A 25,284-nucleotide genomic window follows, 5' to 3' on the forward strand; every position below is an offset into this window, starting at 1 on the left:
CTAGCATTATGTTGTCAGTACTTGTACAGTAGCAGACAGTCACTGCCTGACCGATGACAAAAATCGGCACTGGACCACAGATGAGCCCAGTAATGCTTTGTACCAGCACTGTACTCTGCCCTCTTAGAAACCCACTGCTGTTATGCGCCTTGCACCCGATATCTGTAAGATGAAAACGAGATAATACTTAAGGTGCACGAGGAACATTAACAATTACATACTTTGTAAGATGTATGTGTTTTTCAACAGATGTTTCAACGCTAACGTATTAGTCAAGCAGTGCCAAAGATTCACAACACTCACAACCGTGCCCGGCAATGCCTCTCTTTCATCTGTTGATCTAAGGTGCCTACTCTAGTTTCCTTTTACAGATTTGATAGACGCTCACAAAGCATACCCAAGATTAAAATTTTCTATATCACAGATAAGGAGGGAAAGCTAATGGCACTCACATTACGTACGACTAGGTTGTAGTGTATGTTGCAAAGAATGCAAATTACCAACAAACCTGCCTACAATAAATATGAAGATGCGACAACAGCAGAAGTTTACACAGTCATTACACAGAGTAGACATTATCTACGACCACACTACAAGGCTCCGCTTAAAATTAACTGCTGTGCGATGCAATCTCTGCCGGTCAGCTAGCCAGAACAGGTTCGTCAAAGGGCAATTTTTATTTCCCCTGCACGGCTGCTGACAGAGCAAAACACATTTTCTTACAAGACATTACGAACAGTAACCCAAATTGAAAAGCTTCTACTTGAACTACATACTTCTGTGTTTACTGCACAGGAAAGCATCCCTAAGCAGAGGCCTCAAGAGACAATAGGACACTGCAAAACATCTTGGAAATATTGAACAAGGTCACGTATTTCTATTCTACGTCAGAAGCGTGGAGTAAGACTGACAGGAATGCCAACACCAGCACCACGGAATACATTGCTCTCTCCCACCGGTCTCATGCCTTAGCGCTTTCCTCCTCTCCTTTCACTCACTTTTTTTTTCCTTCAGCGCCATGTTCAAATGTTAGTGGAAATTAGTCTACTCTCCTTTCAACATGTGCATTTCTCAAAACTGGCAGAGGCCAGCATCGGCTGCACGGAACCAATGAAGCTACATGCATCACCTGCTGGGCACCCTGGCTCTGGGAGTCTGCATTTCATAGTGATAAAAGAACGCAAAATCCTGACTGCAGAATCAGAATAGAAAAACTGGTACTTGTCTTATACATGAGCACACTAATGAAAGCAGACAAAAATGACACGAGCAGACGAGCCAATCAATGACTCTAACGTCTACACAGAAGTGTTGTTTTCCTCCATGCTGAGAATTCTTTGTATTGGCATTTTGTTTTCATTCCTTCCTTTCAACATGTTCTTTGTGTGGCAGGGAAACCTGGGAATTTGCTGAACTGAACAAAAACAAGCTCTTGAAAAGAAGAGGGCAATGAAAGGTAGGCCTCACAATTCTGGATCCTCAGAATTTTATATCCAAGCAGAAAAAAAAGCTGCTCTTTAATATTTCCACTAGAAGACATGCAACCCGCTCGTGAAGTGTTTTGCACGCCAATACAAGTCTAGAAAGCAGCGATACTGTTCTTGCAAAAACTAAACGACATGAGATATGTTGCAAATAAACAATAAATTATGCTTGGCACCTTAAAGCTACACATTCAGATATGCGGCAGGAGTAGCGCAGGGCTTATGATTAATATTGGTTGCCCGAGGCTTTTTCAAAGCACAGTAGTCAAGGGGTTTTGTCTTTAAGATGTTCACAGTGTAAGAACATGGCCGCTGCAGCAGTGTACTCAGACCTCGTGCTTAGATGCATGTTGTGATAGCCAGGAATCTGCCGCAACAGATACTGAAGTGCACTTCAAATGCACTGAAAACAAAGCAAACCCCGACCCACTAAAAACGTCAATGCATTTAGCAGCAATGGTAGTAAAAGGTTTCCTTTCATTTCATGCTCGGCTTCATCGTCTTCCGAGCCAAATATGGTTGCAAATGTTTCTCCGCTAATAACCACTAGAAGCAAGAGCAGGCACCAAGGCATGTGACACAGCAGATGATAGAGGAGACGTTTGCTAAAACACAGCAAACCACCAAGCAAGGTTGCTATAGCAACGGCAGAGACAACGGAGCTTGGTCCGCGATTTTGGCTAGTGGGAGCAGTGAAACTCTCTTCTAAACATCTCTTTTCTGGCATAGTGCTGTCTGACAAACACGCTGCGAAGCACCCATTAACGACAGAAGGGGAATTTAAGGGGGATTTTCACAGGTTTCCTTGACCAGATCATGCGGATCGGAGGGTTATTAAACCATATGCCCAGAGTCCTACATATAGGACGCTTCTTTGATGCACTCTAACATCGCTATTTCTTTAGCTGATGACTAGCGCCACGTACAGCACATCAAGCAGGCCACTAAGGCCTGCTTGATGTGTTGTACGTGGCGCTAGTCATCAGCTAAAGAAATAGCGATGTTAGAGTGCATCAAAGAAGCGTCTTATATGTAGGACACTGGGCATATATGGGTTAAGTGAATGTTTCCGAAAAAATAAACCATTTGTTAGATTGCACGCGTCCTTGTATACCTCTTCTTTGTCTCCGTGTGCTTGCACAAGTCCACTCAGATGAATATGTTCCAACTAGGCAGACTTGCAGTATTGTTGGAATTGAAGGGTTCGTTTTTCTTTGTTGGGCACAGCCTTAATGAAAACCAATAGACAATAAAGCCAAGGAAAGTATAGGCGATGTTATTTGTAGTCTTTTAAATGTATTGTAGTAGTAATGACATAAATGCAAAGAAATAAAAAGAGGACGAAAAAACAACTTGCTGCCGGCAAGGACCGAACATGCAACCTTCGTATAACGTGTCACATATTCTACCAATTGAGCTAAAGTGACGGTCGATTTTCCGTCCACTTTATCGGGTATTTCTGTGCACCTAAACACGAGTGTTAGTCAGCGCCACACGTAGCCATGACGGCAAGTGTGGAACACTTTTTTTTTGCCAGTAATCCCAGGTTTATATGCACAGAAACATTATAAAGTGGAGGGACAACCACCGCCGTAGCTCAAGTAGCAGAACATTGGACGCATTATCCGAAGGTGGCAGGTTCGGTCCCTGTTGACGACAAGTTGTCTCTTCGTCGGCTCGAATTTCTTCACATTTATATCATAACTACTACAATACAGTTAGAAAACTACACCACCCTTGGCTTTATTGTCTGTTGGTTTTCATTAAGGAAACCCCCATTAGCGTTTCATGATGAGGGATGCTGGCACTCCTGCTTATCTTACTCAGTGATCTGAAGGCAGTCCCTTAACGTGTCGACTGTTGCCATTCCAGATGCTGCTACGAAAACACCAGCAAGCAAAACAAGGCAAGGCCATACAAACGGCACATGTAAGCAAGCACAGTCACAATAAGCAATGACACATCAGGGGATGCAGTACAAAACTGTTAATCCAGTAACAGAGTATTACTAGCACGATTACTAGCATGCTGAAGCCAATGACCGCTTGCTGTTGAAACACACTACACTGAACCTGAGCCACATATGAGTGGGCTGTTCCAAACATTTGTAAACGGCAAGCATCCACTACTGCGATGCCAACAAAGCCCCTTTGCAAGGTTTTTATTAAAAACCAAAAATGCACGCATTTCCCAAGTTCTAATAAACTAAAACATAAATTTAGTCCGTAGTGTATGGTAAATGCACATGGAGAACAAGTATTAGTGCAAGACAAAGCTAGTGGCACTCTTTCTCAAGTTGAAGAAGAAAGCAGTTAGAAGTAACGATTCGCAATCGGCAATCCAAATCAATATCCTATTCTGCGAGTTCCTCGTAACATTGAACGTCGTCACATGTAAATGTGATCTGAGTACATTTCCTTCGCAATAGGAAGAGATGCTAAGGAAGCCACCGTTTATGCACGCGCGGTTGTGCGTACAGAGAGTGGGGGACAAAATGGAGGCGTTGTATTCGTTAATTAGAATGGTTTAGAATGAATCCGAAAATGCTAGATTAGATAAGCGAACGACTTGGACCTATCCTTTGTGCATTTACACGGAACAGTCACAAGTGGCCGGCGAGCCGCGCTGAACTGTGGGAACTCGCGTGGCGGCCATTCAAAGTTAAGCGAGAAAAACAACTAGCGCTCGGAAAGCTTCGTAAACGGCGGCAAATGGCCTCCAAGAAGGTCTCGAGCTGCGCAGAATTTTCCCGAGAAGTTACGATTCCGAACGGTAGCCATCGCGTTTCCGTGGGCTGGCTCCGAGCCCGAGCCAAGCACGACGTCGCAATTCGGGTTAGCTCGCTGCGAGGCCTGGCAGCACGGTCCAAACGCGCGCAACAGAGAAAAGACGGCGTGTCTGCCGCAATCGGGGAAAAGCAAGCGTTGGGTGCGCAGGTGGGCGCCGAAGCACCAACCTCGGGCGTAGCCGCTGCGGCCGCCTCCTGTGTTGCTGCTGCTGCCGTGGTAGCCGGCGCCCCTCCTGCGCCGGCATCGGCCGCGGGCGTCGCGGTGGGCACCGCTGCGGCGACGCTCGTAGTCGTAGCGGCCGCCGTCCACTGGGGCCACGCGTACGAGACGGCAGGCTGGGTCGCCGCCGGCGTAGCCGCGGGCCAACCGAGCACTCCGAGTCCTGCCGGCACAAAAGACTGTCCGGCCGCGGCCGGCATTACGGCCGCGGCGGCAGCAGCGGGCTGCGCGGCCGCGCTCCACTGTTGCCACATATCTCGGCTTTTTTGTTGCCCCGCACCGCTTCTCCTTTCTACTTCACCGTCTCGTCGTCCTCTCGATGGTCGTTGGTGGCCGGCCAAAGATCGCCTCTGTCTTCTTTACTTTAAAATATCGCCGAGTTTATTGTCCGCAATCATTCTCACGGGCACAGCGTGTCATGGAACGCACACACACACACACATCAGCTCAAAGGAAGTAAAGAAGCACATGGTTTCGAGTAGCCGTCGCTAGGGGCAGGCAGCCGGCGGCGCGCGAAAGCTAGGCCTGACAATAATTTTGGGATGCAGCGGTGAGCACGCACAACAAACAATAGGGAAGCCTTCGGCACTTCCACTTCTAATTTTTCTTATAATTCCGCACACTATGCGCTCTTTCCCGTACGTTCCCCTGACGAGTTTACAGAGCAACCACCGAGAGGCAACTACGCGTTATCTACTCGTGTGTCCATAATTCAAACAAAAGAATGCTTCCTACCAATCTGAATAAATCGAATATTTTTTTTTCTAAACATTGAAGTGTTGCTCCGACACATAAATAAATGCTTATACTTTTGTTACGTGCAATATGGCTCAACCACGGCTCGAACTGACTTGTAATGCGGTCGAGATTAGCCGAGATATGAGTTGCGGTGGCTTTTAGTAGCAGAGGTTTCGGTGACAACTACGTATGCAGCAGTTGAATGAAAGTCGCAATTGGTTTCGTATGATTTCGTGCGCCCGGCTGCAGCGAAACTAAAAGTGGCCCAGCTCAGTGTACTCTAGGTTCCGAGTGTATCTGCAAAGCCTGGAAAAGAGTCGCCTCGCATGTGACGCGCTCTCCTGATCACGGTATTGCGTATATTACCCCCCTCAAGTTAAGCATGTCCTTAGCTGCCGCTCATTGGAGTGGTTCAAGATTCACTTGAAGGGGCTGCAAGAACATGCTCACGCAGTGCCTTCGCTCGTGCCACGGTGCAGTGCTCTGGGCAGTGCGAGGAGCACGAAACGAGCGGGCGGTAGCAGCATGCCGGCGCGGCGTCGCATCGAGTGCCGATGGTGCCCTTCGGCTGAGCGACAGCTGCGTGGACAAGCTGCGGCGCGTCGGAGTCGGCCGCGTGCTGCGTGTGTCCGTGGAAGGCGGTGGCTGCTCCGGCTTCCAGTACCGCTTCCAGCTCGAAGACCAGCCTGCACCCGACGACGTGCTCTTCGAACGCGACGGCGCCCGCGTGGTCGTGGACAGTGCCTCGTTGGACCTGCTACGCGGCGCCACGCTAGACTACCAGGAGGAGCTCATCCGCTCAGCCTTCCGCATCGTGGACAATCCGCAGGCGGAGCGCGGATGCTCCTGCGGCGCCTCCTTCACCATCAAACTTTAGACTGTAGAAGCAAGACACGAACGCCCAGTGTAGTGGCACATCCTTTAATAGAAACTGTAGCGCTTATGCCAAAAAAAAAGTGATCACGCTGTTGTAGCAAGCCGTACATAACATTGTTCGCGCACGCTGCGTTTGGCTTACAGTATATAAAGGCATTTGAGATTACGTGTAATCAGCACTCGCATGGCAGTTGGCACAACATATGAAATAAACTCTGCATAAGTAAATAGAGTCCGTAACAAGGTGAGCGAGAAAAAAGCTCGACTATCGTTAATGCTTTAGGCAGGCAACCTCAGTCACGAGGCGGGCTGGCGTTACCCTGAGTTTTCACAGCAAATAAGCGCGGCCGTGAAGCAGACTGCACGTGTATGGCATGCACCGTATTTTTTCTTGGTGGGCAGGTACACGAGGAGTTCACACGAGACCAGACACTAAAATCGCTGCACAAAGTGCTCTTGCAACAGAACATTCGTCTATCAACGTTTTCTGTGGCTTTGATCATGGGGCCCCGTTGGCACCAATGCATCAATGGCCTCAGTTTCACAAAACAAGCTGCACACGATTGCACACAAGGGGGAACAGGAACTCGGCAGGTGTGGCAGAATACAGCCAGCAGTGAACATTCAGGCCACTGGGGGCGGGCTGTCCACGTGTCGTCGGCGTAGCTCCTGCAGAATTATGATCTCATTGGTGAGCCGGTTGTCCTCTCGAATCTTCTCCCGAATGGTCTTGGGGACGTCGGGTATGATCCAGCGAATGAGCGTCATCAGGAATGCAATTATGTTCTGGAACGGGAGCACCAAGTTGCTGTCTGAGTCACAAGGCAGTAGCAGCAGTCACCATCTTTAGCCTGATTAAGACCTCTCCCATGTTTCTCCAATTCCTGTGCTTGCTATGGCCACGTTATCGCCTCAAACTTGCTAATCTCATCTGCCCGCCTAACTTTCTGCCTCCCCATGGCACCACTTACCTTCTCTTAGAATTCAGTCATTTACTTTTACTGACCAGCGGTTGTCTTGCCATTCAGCTACATGCCCATTTCTTCTTCTTGATTCCAACTAAGCTGTCCTTAACACACGCTTGTTTTTTTTACAATCTGCTCTCTTCTTAAAGGGCAACTCAACCACACAGAGGTCAAAATTTAGTCGTCGTGTTGCAGTTGTGCACGAGTCTACAACGAACATGTAGGTGTAAGAATTCTTCGAAACAGTGCCGTAATAGCAGAGTTGCACGCGTTTGATACAAAAGACGCCCTCGCTCGTTTCACTCTTTCCTTCGCTCATCGGCTCGTCTCCCCTCCTGGCCGAGTGTTCCTCCTCACCGTGCGAGGAGGAAGAGCAGCAAGCGTGCGCACCTTCAAGCGGAAAAACAGGTGTTGTAGATGACAAGCAGACACGTTGACGTCACGGCGAACATTCAGGGGATGAGGAATGCCGAAAGGCACAGAGAGGAGAAGGGATTGCTTCTTAGAATTTGTGGGGCGCCCACAGCTCGTAGCGCTGCCGCATTTGGCATGGTTGATCGCGATGGCATTCTGATCTCAACACACGCGTTCACTTGAAATGTTAACGTTTTGTGGGGCAGTGGGACTCTTATGTCCCACTTTTTTCTTCGCCATGTTCTAATTTTTTAGATCAAAACCATTGAATCGATTGCTTTCAGATTTTTAGTGTGACCGCGTGGATGTTCTAGAAAGCAGTTTTGGTTGTTGTTTTCATGGTATTCGCAAAGTGCCAGCACATACCCATGTTCCAAACGAACCATTCAGTTTGCACGCGCTGTATTCTTTTTTCATCAGATTTTGGCGCGCTCTCCACCCGATTCAGCATGAGCGGTATGCTTGAAAAGTTTGTTTCATACTCACGAGTTCCTAAATGCGCTATTATAGTGGTTTTATTTGTTCCTACCCATACAGTTTCCTCAAAGATTTGGCCAATGCAAAAGTTGACAACTAGGGGTGTGCGAATATCAAATTTTTCTAATACGAATCGAATACGAATATCCACCTTCGAATATCGAATCGAATATCGAATATCAAAGGAAAAATGCCTCCACAGTTACAATATTTTATTTAACATGTAGCTATTTGAAAAAAAAAACATTAATAGCCTGACTGGCAACACAACATACACTGCTATCTCCAGAACACAATGTCCAGGCTAGCACAATGCACATCACAACACAATCAGATATCACGGCACAATGAAAGTAATGACTACAGGTTATCACAAAGAAATGTGAGTTGCTCCACATGATCAGGCAGCAGGCGCTCCCTTCTAACAGAGACAACACCCCACCCCCACTGCGACTGAAAAGGCACGCTCGCTTGGAACAGAAGTGGCTGGTATAAGGAGCTACATGGGGCAAAGCTTTGCCAGACTGGGGTATCTGAAGGTGCCTACAGTCCGCCACCAGTCACATGGGTCACTGTCTTTCTTCAGAAGTGTTCCCGCATAGTGAGCGAGTGGTAGTGCGGCACGTTACGGCCGCATAATATTGAAAATGTACGGTTACATGATCGCCAACAGCGCTGCACGTCGGAGATGCACCAGCAATAAATCATACGTATTGGGGCGCTCGTCGCAGGCAGATATCGTGCCTCCGTGCACTTACGATGTTTATCGCTCCTCTAAGCAACGTTTTTAGCTGTACGAACGCAGCAGAAATGTGGAAGACAAGTTATTTTATGCATGATAATCGAATCGCATGTTCGAATTTTTCGAATATTTGAAGTTATTGAATATTCGAAACTTTTCGAATTCACGATTTTCGAATCGAATACGAATATTTCGAATGTAATATTCGACGAATATTCGAAACTTTCGAATATTCGCACACCCCTATTGACAACCTTTCAGCGATATATTTCCGGAAGCGTAGCCAGTCTAACATTGTGTGCAGCTGACTGCAGTATCCAACTTCATGCAGGGAAGTCTCTTCCAGTGGATGAAGCAGTTGAGCTTCCTCCACGTACAAGATTTAGACTGTTGCAGGCATGCCCAGTACCCACATCTGCTGCACGAGTGCCATTAGCAAGTGGATGTGCAATGGATATTTAGTTGAGTTTTTTTTTGTGTGTGATAGAAAGTAGGTGTTTGTAGGCTCTCTCCTTTGTGGTTTGTAGGGCAGCAGCAAATTCGCATTAAAAAAAAGTACTTTTTTTTTCTGAAACAACTGTCTTTCAGTGGTCAGTGGGACACATATGTCCCAATTTTTTCTTGAAAACCCTTAACAATAGAGAGCTCAAATTTTGTACATATTATACGAAGCTGATAGAAATGACAATGCCACCCTGAATAGGTGGGTTAAAAATTACTGGAGGTTTTAAGGTTACACTTAAGGCTGCTTAAAGGGGTACAGACACCATTTTTCAAAGCTGAGTTTACTCTGCCATACATATCTTCTGTATACAGAGACAGCTCTGAGTAAGTGTGAAACTCAGCAAATGCTAAGATATTTTATTTTGACTTTAAAGTCAATTTTCTCATGCCGCACATACTGGCATTGCCACTAGCTTGACATCAGGCTACAGTACTACGTAATTTTGGTGACCTCAGGCAGCAGTCTGGCTAGCTGTGATGATGTGAGTTGCCAAAACTTCCAAAATGGCCACTGGTGCATCACCAATGGAGCCACGGTGCGGAGTGGCTGTGGAAACATCACAATATCTTGCGCAAGCACGTGACAAAAAGCTCATGTCATGTTCTTATGTCAGGGTACAGCATGAAACAAAACTGTCTTTTAACACCACACTGTAATTACATTTTCAGGGTGCACGCATACATTTTCTAGGCTCTTGAGGGCTTGGCCTTTCATTTGACACAAAAAAACGACAACTGAAAATTTTCGTGTCGGTACCCCTTTAAGGTTACAGCTATCATTTTCCATTCTATGGTTTGCTATGTCATCCTCAATTTAAGCTGAAGCCTTTTCATAAGCCTCCAGGTTTCTGTGCTGTAGGTAAGCACCGGTAAGATGCAACTGTTGTAAATTTTTTTCTTTAGGGATATTGGTAACTGCCATTCATGATCTGAAAATATGTGCCAAATGCACTCCATCCCATTCTCATTCTTCTATAGTTGTTTCAGTTGCCAGGTTTTACGCTTGGACTCACCTCAAACAACAGCACGAAGGCAAACTTCCAGACTAGGATTTCAAAGTACTGCGATGTCCGCTTGTACTGATTCTCAACCCACGGCGGCGTGCGGTGGTCGGCATACCTGCATGTGCATTTTTTTTTCATCGAAACAGGCCTTGAAGTGATGTAATACCAGTGCCACATGGTGCACTGCTGATCACGATCAAGCCTGATCGGGATCAGATTTCTCTACAACGATTGGCTCTCTCCTGCATCCTGAGTAAGCAGCCAATCAAGATCAAAAAGTCTGATCCGGAAAGGACCCAATCGCGATCAAACGTGACCGTGTAACACCAGTGTAACACCTGAACCTCACCTGCAGTATCGAGAGCCCAGCAGGCCAGACGTATTTCCGTGTCGCACACCCTCGTCATAATCTTGCACATCAAAGTAGGAGAGACTGAAGTCTACAAAGCCATCGAGGGTTCCCGTGGGTGACACCTTCCATCGGTAGTAGAGTCGCGGCACCAGGTCCGACGTGAAGGCAATGAGCACCGCCTGCATAAATTCATCAATATGAGAAGACAGAAAAAGGCCGCGGGGAAATTCCTTGGGGAAGTCATCCCCTGTGGAATTTCCCCAAATAATGCCACGTCGTTGTGACGGTGAAGTACGCAGAACACAAGCTGGTAAGGATGATACTCTTTATTGGTTGAACTTGTGCCCAGTAAAAGATAAACTCGAGTAATATCCGTTCTACAATGATAGTGGTGAACACGCATGTTGGTCATCGACAATCTGATCATTGGTGAAATGTGTCGGCTTACTACACTACATCTAAGAACAACAAATAATGCCCTAGATGCTTTCCTTGCTTCAATTGTCTGCTGGATTCATTTGGCTGTGTTTAACATAGAAACGAGCCACTCAATCCATATGCCTTCTTTCGTTCTTTCACGTCGTGACATGTTATTCATTTTTGTCATACATGCAAGTCACGCCATGCACTCTCCGATACATACTCGATGAAACAGCTCATGAAATGACCATGACGGCACGATGACACAGGAGGTTGGTTGGTTTGTGGTGTTTAACGCCTCAAAGTGGCTCACGCTATGAGAAACGCCGTGTAATGGAGGGCTCCGGATAATTTTAACCACCTGGTGTTCTTTAACGTGCACCGACACTGCACAGTAAACAGACCTTTAGCATTTTGCCTCCATAGAAATCTGACTGCTGCAGCCGGGATCAAACCCATGTCATTGAGTTCAGCAGCCGAGCACCTTAACCACAGAGCCACCACAGTGGCCTTACCTAGGAGGCTAAATAGACACTTTAAGTGCCTTTGATTCGCCAAAAAATGCTTCGGTATGCAAAAATGAAGCCATTCGGCTTTTACTTACATTGGTAAGCACAGCCAGTTTGCCCAAAGAGTCCATGATACGGTACCAGATGCCAATGTCACGGACTCTCACAGCCACGGGCCGCCGATAAGAGCCGAGGAGTTTCAGTGCATCCAGTCGAATTTCGAGCACATTGTTGAGCAGCGCGAAGAGAGGAGCCAGAGGAAAAGCGGCCACAAACAGTGTGACAAAGCCGTACTGCAGGATCATCTCGAGGTACTCGTGGAAGAGTCCCGTGGAGCCCATGTCGGGAAGTAAGTAGTCGCGCTCCCAGGGCTGCGTGGGTTGGTGCTCGTGGTTGCTGCTTCGCAGGAATGACATGTGAGACCAGAGGCGCATGGCGTAAGGCAACGCCATCTCTGAGATTGCGCTGAACGCCTGTTTTCCCACCATGATGATGGCCAGTTGGATGGAAAGCTCTACGAAACAACCCCCGAGGCCACACTCCTCCTGCTGGTAGCTCAGGAACGTGTTGTACTTCCCAGGTCGACCGACAAACCTGCCAAGACAACGCCCGATCGGGTCACAATGCGTGCTGCCGACTGGTCTGTTCAATTTGACAGCACCGTTTTGGACCAGTTCACAGCAGAGGGCGAGAAGTTAAAGGAGTCCTGACACAAAAATTTTCGCCCCGCGTTTTTTTGCTGCAGTGTGTTGCTGGGGGCCTGTTAATCATAACACGGCACATCGTTCGCTGCAGCGCGCGACAGATAATTAATTACAAGCTCCTCATTACCGACACAGACTTAGTTTCGGTTTGACAGAGCTCCAAAAACGGCAAGCCGCCGGGTGCAACTATCACCACCTAGCGAGTGAAACGCTCGGTCACGTGAGCACACAGAACGGTGGCGCATTTCCGCGCGGTCTGTTGTCGTCGGGCTCATCGTCGTCTGATGGCGACGATTTTCTTGCGGCGGGGATCGAAGGAATTTTCGACGTGGCGAATCACTTCAGGTTTGACCCGCTGGCGAGGAGCGATTCGTCGGGAAGCCCGTCAAAACAGAAATGGCGGCTACGACGTCATCGTAACTTGTACCGGCTGCAACGCTTACGTAGGGGAAGTAGGGGGGTCACCTCGGGTCACCTCCGAGGGTGTCAATGCACTAGGTGCGGCCTATAATGCTGGATCGCGCTCGCGAATTTCAAAATTCATATAAAATACCTTCCAAGCTTTATTCGCTGTCGATATTTTGCAGATGGTACACGCACGTACACGGGAATCGATCCAGCAGGCTATCTCGGCCGCGAAATTTTGTGTCAGTACCCCTTTAACATACTGTACAGCTTGAGTTCGATGGTGCAAGCGCACTGTGACACTAGAAACCAATGGTGAGGTGTTGACACAGTGCAGGTCCTACTTTTGTCCACTTAACCCTTTGAGACACTTTGTACACAATTGTGTACATCCCTTCATTTTTGCTATTTGTCCACGTAAATCTGAAAGATCACAGACCATACATGTGGTCACTTTCTAAGATGAAAAATTTACGGACAATTATGATATTCCCTACCACAAATTCGAGCGCAGCTGCACACGTTTTTATTTCAAAAATATATTGGCTGGCGTGGACAATCTGCCTCGTGCGGCATGTTGAAAATGGAGTGAAGCGTAGCGCAGCTGCCTCGCTAATATGGAGATAGCGAGAGCCAGCACATGGGTGCGACTCACAGCAGCCGCTATTGAAAGAACTCCCAGACGACGCATGCTGTTCTCGCACCCTCTCGTCGGCACTCTGCCTTCCTCCTCGCCCTTTCGCCATCCTCACCATGCTCGCTTTCATCTTTTGCTCTGTTCATTCTCTCGGTTACAATGGACAGGGCGCGCCAATGCTCAACGCAGAAACGGGCGCCTAAGGGCTGCGCTCTGAAATGCGCCCCACACAACATAAAAACAGCAGGTGATTAAAACGGGGTACAAATAGCACCTACAACCAAGTGCTGCATCGTCTGCTGCTTCACACATTTTCATCAAGTCAGTGCTGTCGACAGAGAGGGCACAAAAATATTGTAAACCAGCACTGCATTTTGCTAATCATACTGTGCTGGTCAGAGAGTGCCTTTGGTACAGTGACATGAATGACGACATGCAGCACCTTGTCCTGTAAAGCCTCATTATAATGAAGTTGCATTTGACATGAAAGTGGCTTCGCTATATCTGTAGTGTGCACGGCAGTAACTGTTCAGGTTGTGCAGGCAAATCGAAGGACATCACATCACCAGAGTTGAGCACTCACTTTCCCTTGAAGAAGGCTATGTAGAATATGGACGAATAGCAGTTTACAAATTGCAGAAGATACAGCTTCAGGGTGAGGCTGTCGTCGTACTCGGTCTGTGTCCTTGGCATCTCTGCATAGAGCGACGTTCATTGAAAACACATTGGTCCTAAAGGCTATGAGCTTCTATCAAGTTTTTTTACGGAAGCACAGTTGTATATGGTCCAACAAAAACAATGTTGCTTCCCTTGCTACCCGAAACAGAACAAGGCACGAGAGGTGAAGCTGCACATGGCAGTGCCGAAAAAGGGAGAGGAGGGTGCTCACCCATCTCGGTCAAGTAGACAGCCAGCCGTGTGTATAACTGCAATAAAAACATCACCGTTTGTCTTTGTATTGTTTGGCAAGGCATTTACACTGCACACCTGATTAAGCTTCGAAGGACAGTCAATATGAGGAACGCTAGATTCATTTCTGCATTTATGACGAATCTAGGAGCCACCGGAAAACAGCTAGAGTGTCACTTTTGACTGCATGCTTGAAACTATTCAGCGCAGTCAGTGTCTACACATACACATTTTGAACAAGGTGTTGGCAGTCTCTCTCTATGTCTCTGTCAGAAAATAATAATGAGTGAAATAAATTTTAGAACAGATAAGGCAAGTAAACAAAGAAAAGGCCATGCTCTGTACATCACAGCTTCCCCTTCCATTGATTCAAAGCTCAATCGCAGTTCATCAAGAAAAAAAAAAGGATGATATTGGGGTAGGTGAAAGAAGTGATCCCTCAGGGCCTTGGGAGGTTGGAGTGTACTGCCCCTCGTGAAAGGGAATGAGCGGGGGCAGGTGTCGCAATTTCTAGGAGACCCCAAGAAACTTGTTTATGAGCCATGTAGCTGCATTGCAAGTTGTGTTCTACAATAATGATAAGCAAGAAATATGGGTGTGCACTGTTGCGATTACTTCCGCTCACCATGTGGAAGAGAAGGATGCACAGCAAGTTGAGCAGGGCTGCAGTGGTGGACGTGATCAGCGGAATGAAGCTCGACATCTCCTCACTCTGCAGTGCGAGCGTAGCACGCACCGACATGCGGTACACGATGACGCCCACAACAGCGGCCACGGCGAGTAGCACCAGCAACAGCACCACTGACACCGACAGCAATCCGAAGGGCAGACGTATGCGCCAGAACGACAGAGATTCGATGCCGCCTTTCTCCTGCTGCTCAATGAGCTCCACGTCACGCTTCTTAAGATGCGACAAGCGTGCCAAGTACTCGGGCCTCGAGTTTTCTTCCAGGGTATCGAAGCCGGACAAGTCCCACTGGTAAGTGATGCGTGCCGAGTAGCGCTTCCAGAGTTCGAGGAAAGCGGCGCCCCAGAGCGACATGAAGATTGAAAAGACGACCGTGGCGCCGTTGTCGGACAGGTAACCCAGCCGGGCCTGCGTGCAGCTGTCGCGCAGCCGCCAGTACTCGCAGCCGTTGTCACACAACGGGCACATGAGCAGCTGTGACTCCGAACCGGTGCACATCTCGTGCACGGGGCGGTGCTTGCCCAGCGTGGCGACGCCGTAGAGGAAGCAGCCGAGACCCAACAGGGACGCCGGTAGGAGCATGGTGGTGTAGAAGCCCAGCCAAGCAAAGTAGAGGCCGATCTTGACACCGAAGTAACGCCGCACGTCGTCCAGCGGTTGGTAGCGAAATATCGCCAGCAGCGAAGCCCACTTGCGGCGAAGTTGCGTGCGAGGTGCCTCTGAGTCTTCGCTGCACGTGCGGTCGGAGCCACCTTCGTGCAACGGATAAGCGGCCAGGTAGACGCCGTCGGCAAGCAGTCGGCCGATGCCAAAGTGGCGTCGCTGGGTGTCGCGTGAGAAGGATTTGCGCTGGAGGATAAAGTGCACCACTTGCGCCCTCTGTGCTGCACTAAAGAAGTCCTCTTTAGGCTCTGGGATGTCGAACCTGCGTAAACAAACCACCTCAAGCATGCTGTCACATTCAAAGTGCTGGTTTGCCCAACAATGCATGCGACTTACAGGTATTCCTTGGACATAGAAAACGTAACGGCAAACTGTTTTTGCCGCCGTCCCATTGAACGGATTTCCACCTGCAGATCACAGAAGTGTCGCATGATTACGTTCAACTGATATCTGCACAGCTAAACTAAACTGATGCGCAAAGATCGATTGTCACTCTTGCAAGTTCATGATCAGATTTAAATGGCACTACCACTCAGGACAATACAGGAAGTAGAACAAAGACATACCATTGGCAAACAATTGTTGCTATTCAGCAGTGTCTGTGTATACTTCTTCTACATCCAGTACTGTGTAGCAGAACTGTTTTCATCCTATCTAAACCAATAAGGAAGGCTGATACATACAAAGGTAACCAGCTCCACTGGGTTTTGCTGGTTTATCTGCATGGATTCAAGTTCACAAAGTCTTCATGTTAGTGCTACACGATGCACATTTTAATGGGATTCTAGCTACCATACCACTAATCTATTAAGAGATACACACGAGAAAGGTGCACTATGTAAGAAAAAGAAGACCCTGCATGAACATAACAGGTTCTTGTGGCACAATAACAAACATTGATCGCCATTTCTGTCATACTCTGGTGTGATAGCAAGATGTCTTTGCTCAACAGAATCGTACTACAGTGATTCCACTTAAAGGGCTCCCTTCAAACCCCATTACAAATTTCAGTTGTACAATGGAAGCTGTAAGGCAGTGTGTAGAGACAGTTTTCCAAAATAATCTTTAGAATGCAGCTCTCAAGCACCTGCTCCTGTGTTGAGCGTCGTAACCGAGAGAATCAACACAGCGAAAGATGAAAGCAAGCGCGAAGAGGATGGCAAAAGGGTGAGGAAGAAAGCAGAGTGCCACACGAGACTACCAGACAGGACCATAGAATTTGTAAAGGGTGCAGCCGCAGCTTATTACGGTTGCCGCCAAGGAACCCGTGGTATGAAAACACACTTACAGCTGCGCTCAAATTTTGCCTAAGCAGTATAATTTTAGGAAGTATCATCACATTAGGGAGTAATATCTTAAATCAGTTTGTCATCGGACAAGTTATGAGAAATTAAACTGCCTTACTGCCATGCCTCCAGAAGGGGAGATCTTCACCCCTCTGCCTTGGCTAGCTTTCTAAGCACTGCGTAGTCCCAGCTTCTGGAGGAGAGGGAGTGTCTCATGTTCATGTTAGAGACCCACCTTCTTTTTTTTTTTCCTCTTCCCATTTTGCTTCGTGGCACATGCATTGTGGGCTCACCACTGGATGAACTACCGAATTCATGAATTATGGTCAGTGACGTTCTGAGAAGCGCCTGTTTCTTATGGTCCATTTGGCTGGTCATTACAGAGTGCCCTGGAGTGCTCTGGTGATGCACATCACATTCGGCCAGTCGAAATCAAGCACACTGAACACGTTCAGCTCGTTCTTTCGGAGTACCACATTCCAAGAGGGAGGCTCTCTCAAGAGGGAGGGGCAAGACTGTTTGTTTTCAATTTTGACTGCATTTTGACTGCACAGGTGTATCATGTTTTTCATGACACCATTGCCATTTAGCAATCTATGTGCTGCTCTGGTTTGTTCGCCATACCAAAACCAAGGTGCAATTCATGCAGGGTCCTCATAAGACAGCATTAGTTAACAGCACACGGGTAGACCATCCCCGCGTACTTGTGCCAAGAGAGGCCAAAAGGTGCTTACAGGCTCACAGTCCAGCATAGCATTCTGCTCCTGCATCCTCAAGCTCCACTGCAAACCACAGACACAGGGAAGGTATACACACACAGCAAGCATCCAGTATGAAAAGAATAGATTGTCCACACAGCCATAAGAGCCAGCATGTACACCCGTGAGAAAAAGTATAAGGACCACAGGAGCACATGCTAGAGTTGCCATCTGCGTTGTCTAGCGGTGAGCCGTATGCTGTCGAGAGCATTGCTCTGGTCATGCATTCGTCACAGCAATGCCCTCGACAGCGGACGGCTTGCCACTAGATGGCGCAGAAGCAATTTCAGCACGCATTCACGTGGTCCATATACTTTTGCTCACTAACGTACATTCTTCGCATTCGGTCGGGCTCTCGATATGGCGACTCGCACGGCAAGACGCAGCACACGGAAGGACAACAATACAAGACAAGAGAATGAATGACAGGCTGTTATCATACTAGTGCACCTCAAGAGTGGACAGGATGCCATCGTCCTATTAATGTGTGTAACAAGGAACAGCATACAAGGTGGAAGCCTGGCCAGGTTGATTGCAGTATGTGTTAGTGGTGTATAGAGTGCAGAATCAACGGTGTACTGTATAACACAGCGCCCGAATGTAGGGAAAAAGACAGAGTAGAAAGAGAGCCCTGAATTCCGACATAGGTGACAGTGCTCTTTTTCTACTCTGCCCTTTTTCCTACATTCACGTGCTGTGCTACACAACGTCATGAACCAAAACCAACTTGCCCAAGCTTCTACTCTTATACACAGAATCAAGATGTGAAAGCACAGGGAGAAAGTAAAAGAATGCCGACTTCCAACTGCTTTATTATAAGAAAGTGCAGAATATATACACATTGGTTATCAGGGGGCAGTGCAGTCGGGATCGTGTATTCAATTACACCAATGCATGGGAATGTATATGTGGGACGAACAAGCAGATGCCCAGACAACTGCCTACACGAACACCGTAATAATGTGCACAATGAGGTGAAGGGCCATGTCCCTATCAACTGCCATGATTGTGGGTTCAGTGTGACCACAAACTATTGTCCCTTGGTGCAACAAAATGAATATGAGGGGGACACATACGGGGAGCACTGACTCCTTGCTTGGCTCCTCTATCACTGTTTCATTTTGGCCAGGCATAGGTGCCAACTAACTCTAGAGGTAATTGATGCTGAAACCAGCTGTAACCTTGACGACAGTTGCGTCAGCACTCCCTCAATCGCACTTTCACAGCCTGGGTGTGGTCACTTTGCTAGGCTTTAAGGCAATGGCGGATATATGCTCATTCCGTTTCTTGTGCTTTCAATATGACTGCGGTACCGCTAATAACCAGTGTGTATATATCCTGCCCCTTTAAATAATAAAGCACTTGGAATTCAGCCCTCTTTTATTCTCTTTTGTCCTCTTCTAAGTCAATTCTGCGCTATACACACCAACATCAAGGCATAGCAAAACCAATGAGAGGCTGTCATCTTAATGGTGCACGGAACAAAGTGTTCAGACGTTGCCAGCCTGTTGGCGTACAACAACATGGAACAACAACCTGCTGTCCTGACAGCGTGCTGTTTCTTGCAATTACAACTTACCAAGTGGCACACGTTAGCATCATCCTCCCTCCCACCACCCTAATGCATGCAAGTCATGCACACAAGCACTCTAAAATTTCATACATTAAAACACTTGACTGGCTCTTGTATGCTGTGGAGGCACTACATAGTTTAGAAACATTTCTACATCACCTACATTTCTGTATCAGCTACATTGGTATTCTTGGTACCTAACAGAGGAGCGATATTTCAAATTTAACGAGCACACAGCAGCAGTAGTTTATAACATACTTGGATAGAGTTAGCTCAGTTAAGCGTAACTAAGCAGACAGCATTTTGACAATCATGATTACAAGGCACAGAACGTGTCTTAAAGCCAATACAGTGCACATTCAAAAAGGTGCACTCAGAAGAACTTTTTTTTATCGTTCTGATGTCCAATTTCTGTTGTTTTTCTGCACTAATTTATATCTGCCATGAAGTATTACCAAACTGCCCAAGTTGCTATCTCTCTTTTTAAAACCAGCAACAGTTGAAATCTAATGTTTTTGCTCTGATATCACAACTGCAAGAACTGCACATGAAGGCTAACAAAAATGTTAGGCTACTTCAAAACTCATAGAGCGGTATGGTAATCGATAAATAGCAATCAATATTAGTTCAAAGGGCACCAAGAGTTAGTCTAACTACTATGACAACAAGCAAGCATTGTAAAACATGGTAATGCACAGGACTCGCAATTCAGTACAAGACCTGCGAGAGAAAACTTGTATATAGTCAGTCACCATTTGCCCTCTACGCTACTGTTCACAAAATTTACTCTTTATACTCTTGAGTTGTGTAAGACATTACAAAAAAAAAAAAAATTGGTGCAGCTTGCGCTAAGTTGTGCAAAGCTGGATCACTGCAAAATTGGTGGGCACCCGATTGGTCCTGGCTTGGCTTGGCTTTTACCCTCTCGCTTCTCTCTATACTATACTATACATGACTATACTTGTTCTCTTTTCTTTCTATCTTTTTTTGTGTCTGTTTGTTTCTATCTCTTTCTCTCTCTTCGTCTTTCTAACTTTTTCTCTTTCTTCCCTTTCTTTTGCTTTCTTTCTATGTCTTTCTTTGACACTTCCTCTCACTGTGCGTAGATGTTATTTATTTATTTTATTTATTTATTTCAAAATACTGCAGGCGAATTGGCCCAAGCAGGAGGGGCAATACACATAAAAGAAATATACAAGGATGGCATAATACATGTAATGGTACAAACTAGAACTAATACAGAACAATAAAGGCTCGAGAACAAAAGACAATGGGCAGATAAACTTAATAACGCTCACATATAGTAATGTTGCCTCCTATCTCTCTCTTTCATTCATCTCTTTCTATCTTTTTTCACCCTCACATCTATCCTCCTTATCACCCTCACTTCCCTTCCCCATCCCATGCTACACTACACTACACAAGGCTATGCTATTCTCTGCTAGCGTGCCTGGATAGTCGAGTGGTGACGACGCTTGCCTTCGGATCATGGATATGCGGGTTTAAGCCTCGCCAAGAATATCTCTCTTTCTATCTCTATCTTTTGCTCTAGCTCTTTCTTATCTCTCTCTCCATTCTCATTCTCTCGCCCATCAGTTATTGCATCCCATGCTGGACAAATCGGCGTCCGTGTTCTGGGAGCAAAGCAGAAGAGGACGAAGAGAGCACGTGCCGGTTCACGATGATGATAATTTTCTATCTACGGCACATGGCAAACCTCCAGCATAACAGCTCTGCTGTAAAAGGAGCACAAAAATAAGAGCATTCACAGATAAATTGTATGGCATAAATTGGACAGTAGACAGCAACTGAATCTAGTGATACATAATTAGGAGTGTCCGATATATCTCTGAATAGAGCAGCAAGCATTTTGGACAAACATAAGCAATTGTGCAGCAAAAGACAAACAGTACCAGCTTTAGAAAGGCCATCGCACACCAACTGATCGCAGAGGAAAGAAATGAAATGGAAAGTGTTGCAAGAACCATTAAGTGCACACTGAACAAAACCAGAAAGTAACAAAAACCATATTTAACTTCACAATAGAAGTAAACGTCAGAAAAGGTAATAAACATCGAAGCTTCTTTCTTTCTTTTTTTCTTTCTTTCTTTTTCTGACCAGAATGCCACCACCAGTAAGTCAGAGATGTACCAAATCTCAACGTGTTTCTCATATTTTTAGACCATTCTGGCAGGTAAATGTTTTACAGACTTGCCAAGCTCGGGCTCTCTAAAAATACAAATGCACACCATCTTTATCAATAAAAGAGTAACTATGCCAAGGCATACACCATCCAAATCCAGGATGGATGGCCAACAAGGTAGAAAGCCATCACCTGTATCATTTTTGAAGTCTTTTCTGTTTCATGAATCCTTTTCTCAAGGTAAACATGGCTTTTCTGTTAATATTAGAACAGTGTACACAACAATTTCAGAGCATAAATTGACCTCAGCTTGTATTCACACACTCAAAAGTAATGCCTTCACGAACTGTAACTTATGGCTAAACGGTATTTCAAGTTTAATGCTGAGAAACTAAATGTGGCTCCCTTCTCTGGGCCTGTTACAACAGCCATCGTGAAAACGTCATTCTTGAGAACACATTAGCAGGATGTTAAAGATGCTGATTTTGACGGCACTTTCAGAAATTCTGTGGCTGTGTCTGCCAAAACGTGGCAGGGAGACACAAGTGCCCAAAGTGTGAACGCGTGTGTGAAATCGAGCAGATGACTCGGGAGGTCATCACCGCTTTGGTGGTCGCAACCTCTGTGACATTGAGCGCTCTTATTTGCATCACTGAAAAGTTATCTGACCCTGATCACAAGAATTTTTAAAGGGAAAAAGATGCGAAGGAACTTGAGTTGCTGGGGGAACAACGATGCATCTCCCAGAAGCTGTGTATAGTAACAGATACAAAAAAAAATCACGACTTGTGATTTCGGTATCTGGCCTGCTTTAAAGATAATTTAATAACAGAGCTTAATTGTTCTTTCTTTAGTGTCCCTAAGGAAACATAGTTTGCAGCAAGTTGATATGCTCAAAAGTACCTATACCTCGGGAGGGTTTGTTCTTAGGGGTAATACAAGCGCGTCTCATACGATGAAAAAACAAAAATGCAATAGGTATGTCAGTGGAACTAGCTCGCGATGATTTTGATGACCCCTATGGAGAAGGTCACTTCACAGGTGGAAGTTGTTTGCTTCCCAACTGCCAGCTCCCAACACACAAGCCCCATCCAATCGTGCGCCTCGAAGACAAAGCCAGAGTGCCGCCTCCACCAAGTGCACCAGGTAGCGAAGCTTACCAACACAGCGTTGCCCGATCACAAGCCCTACACTTACCGACGAGTCTTCAGAACGACATTCTGGTGAGAGATTTTCTTGGGCAGCTCCACCCACCAGACCCATGAATCCCGGAACGCGATCATTTTTCGCGGAGTCCCACCTTAGGACTCTCCGACGCTTCGCAGGTTTGCCAAGGCGGTTTTGGTTCGGCAGCTAGCAGGTGGCAAAGAGACGCGCAAATTTTGTGGCCGCATTGAAGTGTGTACCATGAGTTTCAGGGTTTATACTGAAGAAAAACTCTTGAGCACAGGGAGCTGGAGCCAATGTTTCAACAAGTGGTCCTGTCTTCTTCAAGGCTGAAACTCACAAGAAGAAAACACTGCTTGTCAGAACATTGGCTCCAGCGACACCCCGTGTTGAAGAATTTTTCCTCTCTGCAAGCTTGCATCTTCCCCAGAACTTATCCCTTATTAGGGTTTATAAGGCGCATTAATGTCATCATGAGTTCCCTAAACCGTTCGCAGCCTGTAAACGTGTTATTTGCCACCATGTGTTACGTGCCGCCACTAAACGAGATTTAATAGGTGTAACCATATGAAGCCAGCAAGTAATGATGCCAAGAAAAGCATAGGAGGCATTATTTGTACCTTTTGATTGATGTGCAGTAATTAAGAGATGAATTGAAATAAAAAAGGATGTAGAAAAAATTTTTAAAAATCAATTTGCTGCCAGTGCAGCGGAAACCCACAACCCAGAATTGGTGGATGTAATAGCACATTCTAATACATATGCGCCACATTTCTGAAACAGAAGTTTCGGATCTTGTTGACATTCAATTGAGCCTGCTATGAATGCTGCATGTATTGAACCTGCCTCGCCTCACTTGAGGCAATCCAACATAATGCATCATTTTACAGTCACTTGAAAAACCGTTGCCTAAATAATAAGAAAATTTTCAATGTATCAGATGCCTCATAGGCTGCTTGTCTCAACGTACCTCGATGTGAGCACACAAGCCATATAGGGCAATCATACTACAAATTATCTAAGTCAATGCATTATTAGGTACAGCAGTACATATCCCCTTTGACTGATCGGCATTCATTGAACTTTTAACTATGGTAGTGCATTCTTGCACCAACCAAAATATCTGTTTAAGTTTAATGCCAGATGCAAAATAGAGGCAAATGCCTACATAACGAAGTGCTTTGGACCTAGAATATACGTTTTTTACACAAGTCACTCTGTCATAAAGACTGGGCCATAACTCCGACAATACAGCCAGGACGTAAAGAATACTTCACAATACAGGTCATTTCGTAGTAGACATGTGTGCCCGTAATTGTATGTCGGTCAGTCAGTTAGTCAGCCAGCAGGCAGTGAGCATGTATATTATGTAATGAGTGTAATGAATGTCTCCTTAAGTGCAACATTAAGTTGCACTTAATGTTGCACTTAATACTCTGCCATGAGGACTTTCCATGCAGCTGTATGTGACTGATTCTTAATGCGGTTTGCCATCCCAAAGCAACACTCCCTGCATTCACAAACAAACCTTATTCTTATTCTCATTTTCCCTATTGTTTTTATGCTTCACAAAAAAATCAGGTTAATATTTACAAACCGATATTATAGTTAACTTATGCACCATGCCCGTTTTTGTGCCCTTAATTTTTTTTAAGGGCACAAAACCGATAAGGAAAACAAAAGATAAGTGCTAGATTGGTTTGTGGACACGAGAAATTGTGTAAGAGATAATGCAGTAGGCGGTCTTAAGACTGATTTTGGCCACCAGGGATTATTTAGCACGCATGTAAACCTGAGAATACCTATATAAAGGTGTTTGTGTGCTCTGTCCATATCAAAATGCGGCGTTAACATCTGGGAATTGGACCCACAACCTTACGTTCACCAAGACGTCGCCAAGGCTGCCTAGCTGCAAGCAAGATTGACAAATTGAAAACAAACATCCAGCACATCAAAACTGCGAAACGTGTGTCCCCCCCACCATTGCGTAGCATGAAACAATGCAGGCAACACTGGAGTACCTCCTTGACGGGCATCTTGAGGCGCATGATCTCAGCAAAGCAGCTGAGCACTTCCCAAGGTGCATGGATCTTCACAAAGCAGAGGCCACTCGGATTCTGCAAGTCAAATGTAGCTCATTACATAAACTAATAAAAAGTTACAAGTTGAGAAAGTGTAAACACAGCAAATAAACATCTGCTTTTTTACAACATTTTTTTGCAAGAGCAACCACAGCAACACTGACTCATCAATGTAAAGAGGAAAGAAATCCATGTAGAATCTCCTTTGGTAGTTGTCTTTTTTTTTTGATGTGCAAGCGTAGAGTTCTACTGTACATAGTATCTTTCTCTAGAATTCATGGCACGTTTATTTGCACTTCTCTTAAGAACATAGGACAGGAACAAACAGACACAAGTGCTTCTACAAATGCTTCCACAAAATGTGAGTGAAAGTCTGCAAAGTCCTTATATCCCCTTGAGGTGCATGGCCGTATTTGTGGATGCGACTTGTTCTTACCAGTTCAATCGAGTGTGGCCAAATAAAAATCAGCAAATATTGAGCATCAGGGGAACCAAACTAGATACCCGTATGCTCAGGGTACCTGCATTTCACTCAAATGTGCTGTATATTGCTGCAGGTGTACACGCTGTTTGAAGCACGAGTACTATGTTCAGTGAGATGCAAAACATGCCACAGCTTGGAACCGATGTATAACAAATTTGTGCTTTCTCATACTGCATGAAGACAATGAATAGACTATGCGTATATTTTAAGCTGTCGTGAAACTAATTTTATAGAAAATGTATACATATAACTACACCTCACCTACAATTACTTATTAGAAAAAGCACTAAAGA

At 45.9% G+C, this 25,284-nt stretch overlaps 3 protein-coding genes across 9 annotated transcripts in view; 1 reads left to right on the top strand and 2 right to left on the bottom strand.

Annotated features, from left to right (window-relative positions):
- LOC119401326 (collagen alpha-1(I) chain) overlaps nt 1-5,020 on the bottom strand; it is a 76,463-nt gene extending 71,443 nt beyond the window's left edge. For 2 of the 4 annotated variants that reach the window (XM_049418746.1, XM_037668030.2), the window contains exon 1: nt 4,441-5,020. In XM_049418746.1, coding sequence (XP_049274703.1) covers nt 4,441-4,746 — 306 coding nt within the window. In that variant the 5' untranslated portion in view covers nt 4,747-5,020. The remainder of the gene's footprint in view (nt 1-4,440) is intronic. The other 2 variants (XM_037668028.2, XM_037668025.2) reach the window with 1 other exon arrangement.
- Nucleotides 5,021-5,396: 376 nt separating this feature from the next.
- On the top strand, nt 5,397-6,334 carry LOC119401331 (iron-sulfur cluster assembly 2 homolog, mitochondrial). The gene has a single exon (XM_049418748.1). It carries the CDS (start codon nt 5,673-5,675, stop codon nt 6,105-6,107), a length of 435 nt encoding a protein of 144 aa, XP_049274705.1. The 5' UTR covers nt 5,397-5,672; the 3' UTR covers nt 6,108-6,334.
- Nucleotides 6,136-25,284, bottom strand: part of LOC119401327 (anoctamin-5) — a 31,720-nt gene continuing 12,571 nt past the window's right edge. For 2 of the 4 annotated variants that reach the window (XM_037668036.2, XM_037668037.2), the window contains 11 exons: nt 24,448-24,543; nt 22,457-22,612; nt 17,520-17,567; nt 15,836-15,906; nt 14,774-15,761; nt 14,129-14,165; nt 13,823-13,934; nt 11,589-12,087; nt 10,562-10,743; nt 10,222-10,327; nt 6,136-6,892 (listed from right to left, as the gene is read on the bottom strand). In XM_037668036.2, the coding sequence (XP_037523964.1) occupies nt 6,731-6,892; nt 10,222-10,327; nt 10,562-10,743; nt 11,589-12,087; nt 13,823-13,934; nt 14,129-14,165; nt 14,774-15,761; nt 15,836-15,906; nt 17,520-17,567; nt 22,457-22,612; nt 24,448-24,543 (2,457 nt within the window). In that variant the 3' untranslated portion in view covers nt 6,136-6,730. The remainder of the gene's footprint in view (nt 6,893-10,221; nt 10,328-10,561; nt 10,744-11,588; nt 12,088-13,822; nt 13,935-14,128; nt 14,166-14,773; nt 15,762-15,835; nt 15,907-17,519; nt 17,568-22,456; nt 22,613-24,447; nt 24,544-25,284) is intronic. The other 2 variants (XM_037668039.2, XM_049418747.1) reach the window with 2 other exon arrangements.

This window comes from Rhipicephalus sanguineus, chromosome 8 (genome assembly GCF_013339695.2).
Source record: "Rhipicephalus sanguineus isolate Rsan-2018 chromosome 8, BIME_Rsan_1.4, whole genome shotgun sequence".
NCBI lineage: Eukaryota > Metazoa > Arthropoda > Arachnida > Ixodida > Ixodidae > Rhipicephalus > Rhipicephalus sanguineus.